The sequence below is a fragment of the Rhagoletis pomonella genome, unplaced genomic scaffold, assembly GCF_013731165.1.
Source record: "Rhagoletis pomonella isolate Grant_MI unplaced genomic scaffold, Rhpom_1.0 Rhpom_scaffold_00005, whole genome shotgun sequence".
NCBI lineage: Eukaryota > Metazoa > Arthropoda > Insecta > Diptera > Tephritidae > Rhagoletis > Rhagoletis pomonella.
The window spans coordinates 11,697,529-11,717,539 of NW_023458559.1; the positions used below are offsets into that span (position 1 = coordinate 11,697,529).

At 34.3% G+C, this 20,011-nt stretch overlaps 1 protein-coding gene across 5 annotated transcripts in view; it reads right to left on the reverse strand.

Annotated features, from left to right (window-relative positions):
• LOC118738706 overlaps positions 1–20,011 on the reverse strand; it is a 263,750-nt gene that overhangs the window by 124,184 nt on the left and 119,555 nt on the right. For 2 of the 5 annotated variants that reach the window (XR_004992933.1, XR_004992932.1), the window contains one exon: positions 3,556–4,246. The exons of 2 other annotated variants lie outside the window; for them this stretch is intronic. Coding sequence is in view for 1 of the 3 variants with exons in the window: in XM_036469630.1 (XP_036325523.1) it covers positions 794–1,043 (250 nt within the window). In the remaining 2 variants the exon portion in view is untranslated. Of the gene's footprint in view, positions 1–576; positions 1,044–3,555; positions 4,247–20,011 lie in introns of those variants that run through there. One more of the 5 variants, XM_036469630.1, reaches the window with a different exon arrangement.

Consider the following 20,011-nt stretch of genomic DNA (forward strand, 5'->3'; position numbering starts at 1 on the left):
GTAGCCGCGCCCACTTATGGTTACATGTGTATATCTTGGTAACCGCTGCACCAATTTCTTCCAAACTTAGCACAGTTGTTGGCCTTGGTACAGCATAAAAAATCGCCGAAACTTTTTAAAATCGGACAATAACCACGCCCACATCCCATATAACGGTAATTTAGAGAAATGCAAAATCTTCGATAATCAGTAAATACTGAAGCTAATTTATTCAATATTGATGCTTGCAACAATTCTTTACCAAGAAATACGTTTATGGTAAAATTTTGGAAAATGGGCATGGCACCGCCCACTTATGATCCCATATAAGTATATCGGTAACCGTTTTACCAATTTGTACCAAACTCGGTGTGGTTATTGTGCTTGCCACATATAAGCAAAACGTTGAATTTTATTGAAATCGGACTAAAATAACGGCCGCTTCTCATATAACGGTAAATTTCAGAAATGCTTGAAACTTCAATATTTCGAAATTGAAGGACGCCAATTTACTCAAAATTGATACACCCCGGCTTACCATCTAGCGGAAGGTTTCGGAAAGGTGAAAAAACATACATTTAATACTTGCGACGGGTATTTAATGTTCGGCTCCGCCCGAACTTAGACTTTCTTACTTGTTATTTTAGAGTTTGTTTTGATCCGACACAAGCACGCGCCTGCCTCCGCAAGCACCCCGTCTGCCCAGTACTTATTAGATTTCTGTTTCTCTTTTGTTATTCGTTTTTATTTTTCATTTTGCTTTAAACTATGGTACACGCCTGCCTCCGCAAGCTTCCCCTCTGCCTAGTGCTTATTATATTTCTGTTCCTCTTTCGTTTTTCGTTCTTATTTTTTCATTTCGCTTTGAACTATGGTATATTTGCTCGAAGTGTGGTGGCACAGAAAATTTTTTGGTATGGCGGCAGCCGACATTCCGTTGATGAGTGGTGCATTTCGTCGACGAGTGGTATATTTGCTCGACCGCACCCCAAAATTTTTGCGAAACAAAAACGGTCACAGGAAATGCCGATACGATGGAACATTTGCAAAGCTTGAATTTGTCTCTAAAAAGAGAGAATAAAAATGTGTTTGGTTTGTCGCAAATTATTTAAAGTTTTGAAGCTAAACTACGTCTTTTTTTTATGATCTCAAAAAAAGAATATTTCATAATTTTTCAAGGCTAGAAAAAATATTGCACATTATTTAAAAGCAGATTTTGAAAAAGGATTTGCAGATTTGAAATTATTTAAATGTACGTTAGCATACTTCATAAACCCTTTTTTATGTAACACAATATTTGGGAAGAATTTACAATGCCCGAAATACTCCTTTTTAAGAAAAGCGAATACGAGTTGGAGTTTTTGGAATTAAAGGAAGATAAGGCTTTGCTATTGCTTGAATTCCGGCAATAAGTACCAGATTAAAAATATCGGCTGTTGAAAACAGCTGCGTCCCGTATATTTTCAATTTTTGGTACAACGTATAATCAACGATTATTCAAATAACCGATTATAATTGGTTATTTTCATTCGGTTAACGATTTAATTGTATAGAAACTTTCCTTTCGATTAATCGAGCGATTAACCGATTAATTTTGAAAATAATCGAAAAGAAATCATTAAAAACTGACTACTCACACAACAATGTATTAATCAAAATTCCGTAACAAAATTGGCATTCTTACTCAATAATATTAGGAACAATAAGTGTTGACTCTACTCGGTACATATATATGTATAATTTTACTAGTTGGGAGATTTTTAACATTCTCGTATTCTGCAAATTTTTTAAACGATATTTTTGCAAAAAACCGCAACACAAGTTCAACATAAATAACAACTAAAAAATCACAACGCAGGTATCCACATATTTTCATTTTATTTCCCAAATGCGGTGTTGCGCATTTTCTTCCAATGCTTTTTTATATGGAAGAAAATAAGCATCACCTTGAAAAAAAATTGCCAAAAATCAACAAAAATGTAATGGGCTACAAAACCGCATACTGAAAATCTTTCTAAGAAATCTAATTAAAAAGCTCAAAATTTTTGCTGAATATTCTTTTTTTATTGCACAAAGTTTAATATATTTATATTTATACGGGTGTTGCTAAAGAATAAGCTGTACTTAAAACAAGCCTAAAATTAAATAACAAAAAAATCTTATGGTGCGCTTATAATTTTGACACGGGGTTTATAACGGATGGTATACTACTTTCATCTTTTTATTTATTATTTCCCTTAGTTTATAGTTTTCTTGATTGTTTGCGCACTGAATTCATGGCGGAAGCTTCCACAATTTGGCAAGAAATGTATCTTTAAATAAAACAGTAAATTTTTATAACTTATGTAAATGGCTTTTATTAATTTTCGATTTTAATCGAAACGACCGATTAATCGGTTAATTTCTTACGATTAAATGCAATTATTGATCGAATGCTTTCGATTAATCAATTAACCGATTAATTGATTATTAAATTTTTTTGCCATCACTACGTATATCTGTGACTCTGTAATCTACAATGAAATTCGTAAAGTCAAAGTACCGTTCCCAATTAGTTGCATTCGCGTACCTGATAATTATTGAAAGTTATAAAAACTATCACCCTTTTGTGTTCGCGTAGGGGAAATTGAGAGAGCAAAACGGCATTTAATTTTGAGAGAAAGCTGCTAATTTCTGCTGGAAAAATTTTTGCCAACTGCAATATGCCAACAAGAAAACAGCTGGTTGGAATTTACGCAAATCCCAAAATTGAATTTGATGGTTTGGAAGTTAAAATAGTAAAATGCGACTAATTAAACTTGTAAGAAGTAAGTAATTATTCGTTTATTCAGTGAACTGTGTCAGGATAAGACCTCGGGATTTGTTTCCTTACGTTTTCAATTTTATACTTTTGAATGTAAACAAAATTTCTATCAGCTGTTCGTCTAAATTGCAAGTTTTTACAAATTTTCTGTTCGCATACTATTTTGGATAGTTATCTCTTGCGAGAGAACATATGGCATTTCCCGGATTTTTGCTGTTGGACATATTTTACTGGAGATGTAAACGAACGTACATATTTACTAACCAACATTTAACAGGACTGTTACGAACGGCTTTAACTGACGTAAAACCAGGTTTTGAAAATTTGGCCAAAGGGATATTTTGAATTTTCTTTGATATCTTTCTTACGTACATTAGAATAATAATAAAATTTATCTTTTTCATTTCTAATAATAATTTTATTTAAAAATACAATTTTTGTTTTTGTTGTTTTTTGTGGCTCTTTTTGGCATTTAGAATTTACATGAGGCTCTTATCGGCATCGGCCTTGCCCACCCCGGTTTTATTAGTAAAGAAAAGAAAAAGTAATATGGTGACCGTTTTTTCGCCAATGACCTCTTTTTTGCGACTTTCCGAAAATTCTTAACGGTAACACTGCCCAGAATAACAGCGGACGACGATAAAGCGGTCGGCAGTAAAGGCTCTGTTATGCATACTTGGCATTGCATGCACTGCTATACCATTTTTACGTAGAAATCAAAAACCAACAGACTTCTACGCATGTAATGCTGTGCGTTGGGAAACCGCTTACACGCGAAGTTCATTTAACAGATTCCTTATGTGACAACTCTCAAGCAATGCCAAGTATGCATAACGGAGCCTTAAGTGAACAGCTGCACAGTTGCAGCAGTGAAGTCCGTCACAGTAAACACAAATGCGGCGCACAGCGGCTTCCGTGGGTTGTCATTTTGATTTGAAAATTATTATTAAAATTAAATATTTTTTCGGTACGTGCGTGCATTGGAAAACTTGTGAAAATAATAAAAATTACTATAATCAACATTGTGCCGTCCCCGCTGGGCGGTAAAAATAGAAATAAATTTAAATCAACCGAAAAACGACGGCGTCATGAGCCATTCCATATGCCTTTGTGGGTTTTAATTTTGACAGCGGTTAACCGTCCACCGTTTACCGTCGTCCGCTGCAATTCTAGGTAGAGCTTTACCTAGCTACCTCAAACTTGCATTTTATCATACTAAAATTTAAAAAACCGCGTACTCAAAAAAAGTTTCAAATTTTTATGAACATTTGTTAAAATTCCGGAAAAAGTAAAAATAATCGACTAAGAATCAGCCAAAAACGGCCGATTCCGATGCCGATTTTTTTGGCCGATACTAGCCGATGCCGATTAATCGGTCGGACTCTACCTATCACCAATCCAAATAACAGGAACCGTATCCTCGCCCAAAGCTACCGCTACCAGTCACAGAAGTACAGCCAAAATCTGAAAATAAAACCTAGTAAGAACTGGTTTGTATTTAGTACAAAAGAACATTACTTATTAAGTAATAAGGGGCGTGAACCGTTTTTGAGCCGCGAGACCGTTTTTTTCTACTAATTGACTGAACCTTAAACCGTACCGAAATTTTAAAATAATTTTTGATTTTTAGTAAGAGTTTTTCTCAGTAATTTTTTGAATTTGTTTGCGATTTTTGAAGAGGAAGCAAAATTTTAAATTTTTTAATTGAACGCATAAAAATAAATTACACTATATAGCAAAATCAACTGGTGCTGGAGCAAACGATTGTTTTTTTAAGAGATTGAGTCATAAGTAAAAAGGTAATTTCTGTGTTTTTCGAAGTTAGCTTCCGAAATCGAGATATGGGCCTTTGAAGGTCGTAGTGGGATCTTTGGTAAAAAATTATTTTTAATTGTTGTATATGAATAACTATAAAAGTAAAAATATATATGCAGTTTGCCTTTTGCTCTTATTTAAACGATATATAACTTTTTTGTGCAAGCTTATATAACAGGTGCTATAACTAGGGGTGCAACATCGCTCATAAAAACATCAATGTTTTTTCGATGTTTTCAATAATTTATTGGTTAGTTTAATTTTTAGTGTAATAATAACCAGAGCACATATACATATATATATATGTCTAACATCAATATGTTTAACATCAATTCAATTTATTTGTCAAAGGCCACAAACAATTATTTATAACGGGTGATTTTTTTGAGGTTAGGATTTTCATGCATTAGTATTTGACAGATCACGTGGGATTTCAGACATGGTGTCAAAGAGAAAGATGCTCAGTATGCTTTGACATTTCATCATGAATAGACTTACTAACGAGCAACGCTTGCAAATCATTGAATTTTATTACCAAAATCAGTGTTCGGTTCGAAATGTGTTTCGCGCGTCCGATTTATGGTCTACATAATCGACCAAGTGAGCAAACAATTAATGCGATTGTGACCAAGTTTCGCACTCAGTTTACTTTATTGGACATTAAACCAACCACACGAATGCGTACAGTGCGTACAGAAGAGAATATTGCGTCTGTTTCTGAGAGTGTTGCTGAAGACCGTGAAATGTCGATTCGTCGCCGTTCGCAGCAATTGGGTTTGCGAAACACATTTCGAACCGAACACTGATTTTGGTAATAAAATTCAATGATTTGCAAGCGTTGCTCGTTAGTAAGTCTATTCATGATGAAATGTCAAAGCATACTGAGCATCTTTCTCTTTGACACCATGTCTGAAATCCCACGTGATCTGTCAAATACTAATGCATGAAAATCCTAACCTCAAAAAAATCACCCGTTACTAGAGTGCCAGTTACTGTCAAAATTCGACAGCTTTTCTAGTTTTAGAAGCCTTGGAGAGGTTTTCTAACTTAACACGTAGCAAAACTTGTACAGTACAATTTAACTAACTGGAAAATCTTCTGAGAAAACGTAACTAAATTTTTTTTTATCTGAGAAGGTCTTTGGAGGACTTCGGCACTACTTGGAATTGACCCGATACATTCAAGTTTGTCGATAAATTTCAATGATTTGATACATATCGATAGTTCGATGAATTTCAAGAACACTACAATTTGATAACTCAACAAAATTCATTAGCTCGACCAATTTTGATAACTGTGAAATTCGATGGCTCGATAAATTTCGATAACTCAAAAATGTAAAAACTTTGGATACCTTTATAAATTTTTACTTTTGACATCTCCACATTTTTCGAAAACTATCTAAACATTTTGATAACTCGTTACACTCTGTTAAGATGATTAAATCCTATAAGCAGTGATAAATCGATAAGCTCATATAACCTTGAAATTTCGATAAAATTATATATTGTGAAAATTCCATAAACTTCGCTTCGTTGAACCAACCAATTTCAGTAGATCAATAATTATCAATAACTCTGTAAGTTGAAAGAACTCCATGCATTACGACACCTCGATAAATTTCGTTAAGTCTATAAATAATGATAATTAAATAAATATCGATAACTTGATATATTTCTTTAACTTGACAAATTTCGTTAATCCCACACGTTTTTATAGCTCGATAACTATCCGTAAATTTGGACAACTAAGTTTCTGTTTCTATAAATTTCGACAACTCAGTAAACATTGATCATTTTGAATAATTCGATACGTTGCGATAACTTAATAAGCATGGATAAATTCCGATAATTATAAACTTCGATGATTCGATAAATTTCAATAACCTTTATGGCTGATTTTATTTCGATTCCTATCGGAAGATTTCAACTCTGTTAACCTAATTCTTATGTATTTCTCATTTGGTCCATTTCGCAATTTTCGTCTTTATCTTCACTTTTGCATTTTTTGTCACAAATATGGAAATTTTTAAACGACGATTTTCAACCAATTTCGAAACTATAAAAACTCTCCTCATCTACAGAAAACCAACGGTGTTTTTGGTTTTGACATCGGTAACTTTACCTTGGTCTTCATCTTTGTTTTTATCTTTCACATCTTTGCTATATCCTTTTCTTTTTCTATTCACGTAGATGAGATGAGGTGCGATGACGTGATAAGATGTGACGGGATTTTATGTGATGTGATGGGATGTCATGTCATGTGTTGTCATATCTTGTGATGTCATGTCATATGATGTCATACCATATGATGTCATATCATGTGATGCCACGTCATGTAATGCCATGTCATGTCATACGATGTCATATCATGTGATGTCAAGTCATGCGATGTCATGCTATATAATGTGATGTCATATCATATAATGTCATGTCACGTGATATCGTGTGATGTGATATCAAATTATGTGATGTAATATCATGTGATGTCTCTTCATATCATGTGATAAAATGTGATGTGATATCATGTAATGTGATCACATTCCATGTTCCGATTAGTGTATCGATAACCCTGTTGATAACTGTGTCGAAAAAAATACCGATAACAATATCCATAAACATATGGAAAAATACAACGATTGTAAAATCGATTAATTCATCGATAAATATAACAATCATCAGTATCGATTATTGTACATATCGTTAACAATATAAACGACTAAATCGATAACAAAATCAATTATTTAATCGATTATTATACCGATAACAATATCCATTATTGTATCGATAACAATATCGATTATTATATTGGTTATTATATCGATTACAATAGCGGTTATTTAATCAATAGCAGTATCGATAACAATATCGATTATTTTATCGATAGCAATATATATATATATATAGCATTGTTCTTACCCTTTCAGTTACCCTAATTCTTATGTATCTGTCATTGTCTCCATTTTCGTCTTTATCTTCACTTTTGCCATCTTTTTTTTTGACTTCATCGTTATTATTTATTTCTTTATCTTCATATTTACCTGTATTTCAAAGCTTAAACAACAGGCGAAACATGTCAAATTGAACATGTTGCAGCAATATCTATACACAATTCGAAAATGTTTAAACGACGGTTATGAGCGTAATTTCCAACAAATTTTGAAACCATAAAAACTCATCTACGGAAAAATGCCTTTCCAGCGGTGTTCTTGGTTTTGAAATCGGTTCGGTAGAATCGCCGAACGAACGGAGACAAAATTTATGTTAGACTATTAATATATAGATATATTTTATCTACTGGCGTATTGTTGCCCCAGCCTCTGAAGACAACCGTTAACTTGCGACTGACTGCCGTCCCTAAATTGGCGCGCCAAGCGCCAAACAACTGTCAAAAATCCTCATGCCCGTACAATTTGTATGGAGCATCCCACAAGAACGCGGCGCTAGCGCCGAGCAAATGAAATTTTCATTTTTGACAGGGCGTTAAGTATAGAAGTTGTATGTAGAAGACGGAAAGAAAGAGAAAGGACAAAAAAGTGAAAGAGGAAACGAGAATAAAAATGGGAGGAAATGACAAAAACGTCAAAAATTACGCCGCGTTGATTTGAGGATAGCGCGCGCTGACACTCGTTGACAATGGAAAATGCGACGCTTAGCCCTCCAATTTAGGGACGGAGTGAGTTTGCCACGATAGGCAAGCAGGGCATAGCGATGTTGTGTAGGCACGAAAACGTTGTACACATGTTTGTGGTTTCCAAATATCACGTCCCATGCTATTATCCGTCTCAGATTTGTCAGAGGATTGACTGGTCGTAACCGAAACTTTCCAGGATAGATATGAATTGCTAAAGATAATGGTCAAAATGCATATCCACTTAATGGACCTTTGCCCGTGAAAAACGCTGCAACTTTGAACGTTGCGTCTTGTATTCTGCCAGCTTCTGCAGCAGTGTTGCCACAAACTCAAGGTATGTATAATTTTTGCAGTGTAGAATCAATTAATGACGCAAATGGCATACAGATTTCGGTAGCTTAATCCAACTACGGCGATTGGTGTTCTGTGGTTTAGAGAAATGTAAATGGTAAATAAAGTAAATAAAATGTAAGTAAATGTAAATAAAGAAATGGTGCAAACCTCCAAGCAATGTACATACATTGGAAGATGTATAACTGGGTGTTTACATGAGGTGATTTCACAGGCGATTAGTTGAATTACAAGTTGCGTGCTGACCAACTTCATTTAACGCGATTAGTTGAAAGGCCGTTGGTTGCTTTCAACTAAGCCAATAAGTTTCATTTTACCACAAATGGCGACGTTTATGAACGATACGTCGATGTTTGGAAACATCGATGTTGGAATTGCATCCCTAGCTATAACGGGTCAAAGGTTAGATCTTCGAAAAGTTAAAAACCTTATATTTCAAACAGCTTTGAAATGATTTTTAGAAAATTGGTATCGTTGTAAGGTGATTAAACACCCTTTCTTCTGATATGCATAGTTGTATACTTCGTACATAAAATTGTGAGAAAAAGCAATTAAAAGAAAAAATACCAATTTTTTTAAATATTTAAATATTACTAATTAATAATACAATTGAATACTTTATTTAAATAAAACAGAAAATTTGCTTTAAGTTTATGTATACAGTGAACCAAATAAACACTGGGACGCAACATTATAGCAAGATTGGTTATTTTTCTTTAGTTTATTCAATATTTCTTTTTACGAAAGTATAGCTGATTACTTAACAAACACGATATAAATCTGAACTTCAAACTTTGTGCAAAAAATTCTCTGCAAAGTTTGAACTAAATTTCATACATCTTAATCAGCATCTTTAGACAAAATTCGGGAATGCAGTTTTGTAACCTATTAAATTTTAGTATAATAAAGTGCAAATTTCAAGTTTCTAGGACTTGCCCTTTGATTTTTAGCAATTTTTTTACTGAAGGTGTTCGCATTTTTTCCATACAAAGTACGTTCGACATTTTTTTTAGGAAATGTAGATACTAGGGCTTTCCTTTTCTGCTCGCACATTCTCGGGCATTTCGATACAGGGGGAATCGAGTTCTCCACAGAATCTCGGGTACGGCCATTCTCACGAGTAATTTCGAGTAGTTAACGAGACGTATGTAAGAGCATATGGAAAGTATTAAAATTAAAATCAGAAGAAAATGTATACATATAAGAAGAATTTTGTTTAACTTTTTGTTAACTTTTCGAAGATTCCACCTTTGACCCCTTATGCCACCTCTAGTATAAGTTTGCATACAATACTTTTTTAAACTTTTAAATAAAAGCAAAAGACGGACTACGTCTGTAGTTTTACTTTTTTAGTTATTTACATACAATAACTAAAAGTAATTTTCTACCAAAGGTCCGATTTCGAACTTCGCAGGCCCATATCTCGATTTCGGAGGCCAACTCCGAAAAACGGAGAAATTACTTGTTTAATCAACGGTTGAACATCAACCAGCCTCCGACATAAAACCGTACGGCACGACGGCTGGCACGACCTATCTTATGGGATTCTCGCGTTAACGAAAACTCACCACCGCATGACGGTGACGTTGCCGTTGCTTCTCTCTCTCTCTCTAGCAACAGCAATTTCTTATGTTGATACGGACGGCAGGTACGGAAGGACGCTCCGTCGGTGGCTTAAAATGAATTGGTTTAGTCCAATACCCAGCTGTACAGTGTTATTCGTCAAATTGATTACCCTGCAGTGAAACCCCAAAATAGTCAGCAAAAATACTAGTTCACAACTAGAATTTCCTGACTGAAACTGAACTAGTTCGAAAATGACCAAACTTGTACCAAGTACAAAACGATTTATTCGTACACTGTTTTATTTGACCTCGACAGCTTAATACAATAGGATACACAAAATATTACAACTTTTATTTGGGTATATTGTAAACCGTTAAATCGAGTACGTACTCGCAGTTATACCATACCAGTTAAATAATGATTAATATTCATAATGATTATTAATTAAATTAAATTATTTTTGGGATAACCGTTTAATGATTAAATACAGATATTAGCACCTTTTTTATGATTAATAATTAATTACCTAAACAAAAATTTTAATTAATTCGTTAATTTTAATTACATCATAATTTTGTTATTTTTGATCATTTGCAATTATTTTTGACACGATTAATATAATTATTTGATTAATTTCAATTATCAATCAACAAACTAAAGTATAGACAAAAATTAAGAATATTTAGTAACTGGCTGAATTATTTATCCAAATCTTATCCAAACCTCAAATTTTACACATTATTTATTACTTTTAAAATATTTATGTATTTATTTTTCGTTTTAATTAATACTCAAGAAATTTAACACTAATTATTAGCAAACCTAGGGCTGCTAAAAAAATGTGTTATGTATTAAAGTGTACTTAATCAAAAGTTTTTTATTGTATAGTCATGAATTCCTTTTTTTGGCTTCCAAAGTAGTGGTTTTGGTCCATAATTAGACTAGTAATTTCTGTCTATTTTGAACTAGTATGAGACTGGTATATTTCTGACCGAAATCTAACAATTGCCATCTCGTAGGCCATCCCCATGTTAAAAATACCAGTTGATTGCATGGAAAAAAGATAGTTGGCTGACTAGTTGGGCATGCGGTTCAAACTAGTTGTGAGGTAGTTTAAAACTAGTACATTTGACTACAGCGTAAAGTAGAGTTGGGCACTTTAGTTTTTTGAGTGAACCGTTCAGTTGTAGTTCGTTCACCTTAGTGAACTAGTTCGTTAGTTCATTAAGTTCAATTGACGAATAAATTTACATATCGACACCTGAGTGGAGGATCGACCTATCTCGGCAATATATTTTCAGTTGAGAGAGAGCGTTTTTAAACCAAATTTTGAGATAGGGCATTCTTGAAAAGTTTTCTGAGATAGTGCGATTTTCAACCAAATTCTGAACTAGGGCGTCCTTGAAAAGTTCTCGAGATAGGGCGTTTTCGAACTGGCTGATGAGCTAGGTCGATCTTCGGCTCATATAACATACAAAACTAAAACTTTGAATATTGAAATTTATATACATTAAAAACGTATATAGTTTTTTTTCTGTATAAATAGTAAAAGTTATTTTTAAGCAAAAAACACAACCGACTTCAATTCTCATACAAAAATTTAGGAGTACCGTTCATTTCTTCATGATCCAATTATCGAATCTAAACCAAATTAGTATGGGACCACCTAGGACCCACTACCTTTCTGATAGAAAAAGAATATCAAAATCGGTCGACGCGGTCCAGTTATGCGGTAACATACATAAAAAAATATTCCAACGAATTGATAACCTTCTCCTTTTTGAAGTCGGTTAAAAATACAAATAAAGGAATTCCTACATAAAACAAAAACTTTAACAAATTCACGGAATAAAAACATATCGTCGTTTAAAGTACTAAACCGTGTATCAACAAAATGCAAAACCGCGTATCAAGATAATGCAAAACTGCGTATGTGAATTATGTAAATTATCTACTAGAGAGTAAAAACACTCATATTTCAAAATGGTTCTCTTTTTTATAAAGCAATCGCATACCTGGCCAGTACATTTCAGGACGAATGGATAAGGATTGAGCCAGGAGCTTGTGTGAGCAAATCTAATTTTTGGCAGCTAATGCCAGTTATGCGGTTTTGCAGAATGACGATACGCGGTTTTATACTTTAAGGGATGATATGATGTACATATGTACCTTATGTAAGCACTTACATATTGCCACATACATATGTAATACTTCTATATTGGGAGTAAGCTAACTTTTCAATGTGTAAGCATTCCGATATCAAAGCGAGGCAGTCTAGTACCGTTTTTGTCAATGTATTGAGTACTTGAGTGCCGTTTTTGTATATGTGTTGTGTACATGTTTATTCCCTGCAAAAAGTGGTACTAATCCAGGATAACTCCGGGAGCAATCGCAAAGGAGCATGCGACTAATTCCACTTTTGATCTCTTTATATGGAATGAACTGATCGCTTTTGTTCGAGCATGTCCTATGAAGAGACTAATTGTACACCTTTAAACCCAAACGGGTATAAAAAGGGACTAGTCATTTTTAAAATATAAAAATAAAAATTTGAGCCAGCTGAGATTCGAACCGGGGTGCTCTGTTTTGTTAGGCGAATGCTCTCTCTGTGTGCCAACGCCGCACATGAAATTTTATTGACTAAGTAGTGCGTACATATAATTAAATCGTTAATAGTACCCGTTAGAGATGAGTTGGGGACTAATTGATCTCCAATTATACCCATAAGGGATGAGTCGAGACTAATTGACCTCCATTAGTACCCCTATGAGACTAGTTGGGACTAATTAATGGCCAATTGTACCCGATTGAGAGTAATCTCGGAATACTCTCTTTAGGGATTAGTCGCACAATTTTTTGCACGGTTTATAAACGTATGTGTTCCTTTTCTTTCGTACGTGTTTATTGATATATCTGTACTGTAGTGTTTTCGGACGGTACTAGCTCTTAATGCTGATTCACATACAACTTTCTTCGCTTTGCTTCATAGTTCTTTGCTTTGACATATAAGATCGATGTAGGCATATGCATGAGTATGCTCACATAAAAAACGTTTGAAGCAAAGCAAAGCAAAACGAAGCAAAATCTTGGGCAACTCTCAACTTTTGCCCGCTTTGGCAATCAGCTGTCTACATGTATCTTTTCTCGTGCGCTTGCATATGGATTTAACGACAAAAATAGGGTAAATAGGAATTTTTATTGCTATTATTAATGCATATTATTATATTGCTATCTATTTTACAGATAAAAAATATGGAGGAAAAGGAGAACGCAAAAGCTGTCAAAGCGTTTATTGTAGCATGCCTTCTGCGTTTAACGCTTTGTTGTCAAAGTTTGAACTGTCAAGCAAAGCGAGGAAAGTTGTATGTGAATGGCCCTTTACTGCCAATATAGGAGTAGTACATATATGCCTATTGCTGAGCTAAAACATTAATTAGAAAGCTTGTTTGATTTTACGCAGCGGATTGTTTTTGGCAGAGTTTAGACTGCAAAGGGATAAATGAAAAGGCACAAAGTGTCTAGACGTTCTAACAGGAACAGCAAAATTAAGTTGGCTAACAAGGTAAGACGAGTCAATCTCGCCGATTATCAACTTATAGAGAAACACTACCCCGAGTAATATTCTACGATTTTCAAGAGCTGGTAAACTAATAAGAAGGAGCCTATTTTATAAGGTGGAAAACGGAGATCTGATTTCCATTTGAGGCCACGTAATGCAAGATTAAAAATTGCTTTTGTACTGACTCAATTCGCTTAATATAATTTTGGTATCGAAGACACCAGACACACGAACAATACTCCAGTACTGGACGGACCAACGATGTGTAAAGAAGCTTCGTGACGTACGGATCTTCAAACTCTTTAGGCCACCTTTTAACAAATCCAAATACACCCATGGCTTTGTTTACGATCGACATGACACAAATATTTCGCGTATTATGCATTCATATGTACATACATACATATGTATATACATAGATTACTAAAATTGAAACAGATCCGCATTAACTCCAATCAACATATGTATGTACATATCGTCACCTGAAATGCAAAATAACGTAACAACATCGTCACTGAAATGGAAAAAGTCGTGACAAATTTTTTTTTGTTTTCATAAAACGATGTGGGGAGTTGTAATTCGATGAAATCCATCATAGCAATCAAAAAGTGAATTTGTTGTTTCTACGACAGAAACCAAACTGATCACTCACTGGTTTGGAATTTTATATTTAAAATGCCGTGTTTTTCTTTGAAATCGTTTCATTAGTTCTCCTGCAATAGGCGTTTTTTCGAAGCTCTAAAAATTACAACTACAACATTTGAGCATGGCATCCATACCGATACCTAAGGCGTTCCTGCGACAGTCGGGTCTACGTAACCGGAACGACCCAGATTTATATTTGGCCAAGGACTGTGGGGAACTTGTATGCTGCTGGGGAACAACAACAACAACAACGTATTCCAAAACGTCAAAATACAAAACATCAGTATATTTTATTTCTAAACCGCACCAGAAGAAAAAGTATAAGTTGCTCAACCTAGTTGAAAACTAGCCTCCAACCTTAGTTGCGTAAAAAAATAATGGAAATAAATAACGCCACAAAAAAATTTCCCGTTAGGTAGTGCGGGGTGGATTTTTTATTGACCAATAATAAAAGCTGGTCTTTAAAAAAAATTGTTTTTAAATTACTTGTTTTAATAAATATCACTCTCGAGTAATAAAAAGGCGCAAATATTTACCAAAACGGCTATAGGTTCGGCATTGATAATAAAGGGATTGATGAAACGTCGCAAAGTTGTTGGAAATGTCGCATTTATCGCAAAATTTGCCACCTTGCGACACTGCTGATTACTTTTGTATGGCAACTTTCCTGCGACAAAATTGCGACATTGCCATAGTATTTGGGTTGGCAATCATTGCCAAGTCAAAGTCGCGAAACACATGTTTTTTATTGTCTTCAAATACTTCAAGCAAAAGTATATCAGTTAAGGCAGCTTCGAAATAAATTGTGAAAATTTTGCTTTTTCTCTAACGCGCGGCATTTTGTAAAAATTTTACATTTGCAATCCGGAGTTGCGATAGGTCGTTCATACAACTTTGTTCGCAACATTGCCAATTCGCCAAAAATGCCACTTTGCGATGTTTTATGAATCGCACTAATGTCCTTGCATTGTGATACTGCTCTGTCGCATAATCCCTTTGCCGCACCATTCGTCTGCTGCGCTGTTTCCATGCCCAGGTGAAGTGAAATTCCAAGTACCATATATTAATTTCATTTGCTCACAATGGTGAGGAAATAAATAAAAGTTTGTTTTATTTGCATATTGTGTGGAGGGACCATACTTTGGAAGTGATTTGCATAAAAATTTGGTGCGGTGTCTCTCAAGGCGAATTAATATAAGGTGATATCATGAATTTACATGTATTTTGTTTTTGCTTTGGCGGCATAAACTGTCAAAATCTGTAAAGACCGGTCCACATAGAACTTTCGCGTTGGCTTTGGCATTGGCGTTGAGAGTTGGCCATCTTTTTGCTTTGTGTTGGCGTGAGCGTTGTCGAATTTTGGCTATGTGGACGGCTGCATTTGAATTCATGTATTCATAGTCAGCTGTTCAAGCGACACCAACGCCAACGCAACGCTAAAGTTTTATGTGGACGGGCTTTAAGAGTGTGTGTAGAAATTCAATCAAAATTTTTCAATTTGATATCAGAAGCCGTGCGGCGCCTTGGTGTCTCTTATAAATTTGAATGTTAGTTGTAAGTGTGCCTAGATCGAAGCAGCATGATGACGGAGACACACTAACATAGTGCAAAAAGAACTACACTCGGTATTTTCTGCTCGGTTCTGTTGCAGTTGTTTTTCAGTTAAAGCTTTTTTTCTTTTGACTTTGCTCTCCATTCACAAAAATCTAAGCGGTAGGCAATGTGCAAAATGCATTCCATAAACAGAATTTTAGCGTGCAAAACCGAAAGACCAAAAAGAAAGTGGGTGGTAATTTTTTCTTTTTCAATAACTTTTGTTAGATTTTACATTTCACTTGGTTTAGAACCACAAATGTAGCAATTCGTATTAGCTGGAGTATCAGTGAGTGCATGACAAACCTTGCCGCCAACCATTGTTAACTTCATGTTTACGTTTACTGCATATGTACCGTTGCAAGTAGTAACATTTGTTGCTTTCAATCTTTTTATCTGATCAGCAATATTTCCCATTTCCTTTTTGGTTCTTTCTGTTGTTTCCTTCGCAAGCATTACAAGAATTGGTAAGCAGCGCTTAGGAGATGCAGGATGAGGATTCATCCAGAGAATTTATTTTGTATTTGTTGTCTTTAGACATAACGGCACATCGAAATTGTAAAAATAGTCTCATCTGATGAATTTGAATCCGAAAATTTTTAATTAAAAGTTGCCTGGCCAGAAGCTGCATCACAACCGTATTTAATTTCTAACTCTAAACTAACTGGTTTCTTTCTTGAGTCTACAGTTGGGTGAACAATGCTTGGAGATTTTAAAAGGCGTTCAACCAAGTGGTTCACAGATGATTGGAGATTGGCGCGAGCTTCTGTTTCTATAATATGTACCTATTCCGGGTAACATTCTTTTTTCGCTTCTAAAATTTTCGGATATGTAGGAAAAATATTCGCATTTCTCTTTTTTGCCTCAACACGCATAACATTATATTGAAATTTAGATAGCTTCATATCTTGCATTAAAGCTAGAGCTTCTTCTGCAGAAAAAGGTTTTGGGACAGTTTCTAGATAATCAGCTGGTTCGCTCAACATGTTGATAATAGTGTTAGCTACGTGTTTTCTACCTCTACGGCGTAAGATTCTGAGAAATGCTGATTGAATTTCTTCTGCTGAATAGCTAGCTTTCTTCTATCTCCATTAATTTTCTTCTCTTAGTGGACGTAGAGGCATTTTCAAAAACCATATCAGAACTTCTTCTACCTACTGATTTTTCAGATTGAGAAAAATCAATTACAATTTCAGAATCCAACCAATGTTGAAATTTAGCCTCAAATCGAATTCTGTTATTATACGGTAGAATCCACCTTTTGCGGAAACTGGCAAGAAAATTACGATTAAATTTTCCTTTAACTACCTCAATTTGATCTTCATTTAGGTCATACTTTTTTTGCAAATCATTCAAAAGGCTTTCTAAATCATTTGTGCCATTTTCTATAAAAAAATCACAAAGCACTTTCTTTGAAATTTTAAGCGAATCCATTTTTAGGTTTACTATCTAAAAATTACCTACTGCAGAAACTGCGCTGTAGAAGTACTGTTCTAAATTTAAATTCACAACTTGAATAATAGTTGCGTTCGATAACAAAATTAGCCAACACCAGCCAACAATCAAAATCAAGAGCGTAAGCGAAAATTCTCTCCCAAAGAGAAGAAAAAGCAAAAAAGTAAACGAACAGGAAATTAGCCATCACTAGCAAAAACCGGAAGAAGAAGACACACCAGCTGACTTTGTTTATGTTTTATTTGTAAACAAACTGAAATTCATGTTGCCTACATGGAAGAAAAAAGGAATGTGAACGTTCAATGTTCGCCAGGAACATTTCTAGAAGTAAAAACTAGTTGACACTATCATAAAGTCACATAGCAGGCAGCCAAAAAGCATATAAATACCAAAACTCGAAAAATGCAATTTTATTTGTTTACAAAAATTGCAACCATATGTTTTGTGATCATATGTTTTGGTTTCGTGTTGCATAATTTTTGCTGACTAAAATTTTACCAGTACAAAATTAACGCTTCTCTTGCATCAAAATGAACGCTTGCTCTCTCAATTTGTGTGTGTTGGATATTTTTTTGTCGTTATCGAACGCCATCTAGTAAAAATTTGGAAAAAATATTACAAATTTTTGACTTGTCGAACGCAACTAGTATCTTATATTAATAACCTGCAGGCAAAAAAGGTGAAACGGAACTATGTATTTTAAGATATTTTAGATGTACTCATATGTTTCACATACACAAGAACCAATATGCAAAGCTACAAACCATCTAGCGGAAAGAATAAAAATTACACGAGACAAAGAGAACGCTTTTAATTCCCATTTAGCATGCAGACGTGCTCGAAATGTTAGCGGAAAATAATTATTAAAAATCAACGCGAACTCTTAGCCACTTGAAACTTGCACTTTATTATACTAAAATTTAATGGTCTATAAAACTGCATATCCAACATTTTTCTAAAAACTCAAAAAAAAATAATTTTTTTATTGTGGTGAAATTTTTTTTAAAACATTTCAAATTTTTCTTGTGAATTTTTTTTCCGTTTTGGGGGAACCCTACAGTTGTTTTAAACTAGTTTTTATTATGTACCATTTATTAACTGGAACAGGAGAATCGATTTTCTTCAAAATTGACTCTTTTTCTGCACTTTGCACTAAAAAATTTTATATAAACAAATAAAAAATCAAAAATCGGGCTGAACTAGTCTCTTGCAAATTTTATAAGCTTTCGTTTAAAAAAAATAAAATCAAATTGGTTGAGAAATGAAGGCTCCAGTGAATTATGAACATTGAATTCCATTTTTTGACCACTGTGCAGCGTATCACCGGCACAACTCATGTTCGGTAGGCAGTTGCGCACTCGCTTGGATGTGTTAAATCCATTTAGGAAAGTTCAGAGAGAAAAACCCTAAAGTTGATAAAAGAAAACGTAAATAAACAACAAAATAATCAAAAGAAAAATTATAATCGTTGTAAACAAAATAAATTTAAGAAAGGAGATTGTATAATGGCTAAGATTTTTTCAACTCCTGGTCGAGTAGTTTGGAAGAGGCATGCCAATCAAACGATAGCATGCGAAAGTAAAATCATGTTTGACAAACAGCTCTTGCTGTTTTCTCTAATACAATGGACAAATTAGTGGTAGCTGAAAGTTTTCATGAAAAGTCGAACAAGCACGCTGAGAGTCCAAGTAATTCACCAAGCATCGGAGAGGAAGAAATGGCGAGTAAGAGCAAATCAAATGTTGAAGATTGTAATGAGAATACGAATCAATCGGCACATAGATATAATTTAAGAGTTAGAAAATACACTGTATAAATTTGTAACATTCTTGTTTAATTTTTATTTAATTGTAGTATACAATACATACATTTATTTGAATTGATTTAAACTACTTGTAACTGTGATGCATGGATAAACGAGTTAAAAGAGGGGGTGTTGTGGTATGTTGTATCGTGTATACACACTGTAATCGACATAACGAAACTTAACGAAAGTAAGCTTTTGCATTCTGAGGTTCTTTATACTTTAAATCAGGCACTCTTTTGAGTCGTCTATTCCACGCTGTTCAGGTTGCATCGCTTGTTAATAAAAGGAATTAGATTTTAACTATCACCGTTGACTTTTAATCATCACAGTAGAAATTTTGTTTTTCTAAAACTTTCCGTTTGAATTTTTCTGGAAAAATACTGTATAATTTATTTGTGATTCAAAAATTAAGCCTAAGCCAAGCTGTGAAATTTGCAGAAAAACGTGGACTTACGAAGGCGTCCGTTTGTTTCATTCACCAGCGAAGCAGGTTAGGCTGAATAAGTTGGATATTTCAAATATTTAATGGCGAAGTCATTTCTGGCACCACCAACTTCTCCGAAAAATTATTATCTCACAGCCATGAAATAGACCTTCCAATAAATGTGCAGGACGCATTTCCGTATAAATTATTTAAATAAGCGCTTGAAAGGCAAAGGTATAATCGATTAATCTTTATAAACCTCCCATATTTAGATTTATTTATTTAAACCTTATAACCATTAAGCAGGGCTGCCAGACGTTTAGAGTCTAAAATCCGTCCAAAGACAAAAAGTGGTGGGTGGAAAATCCGCACGAAATCCGT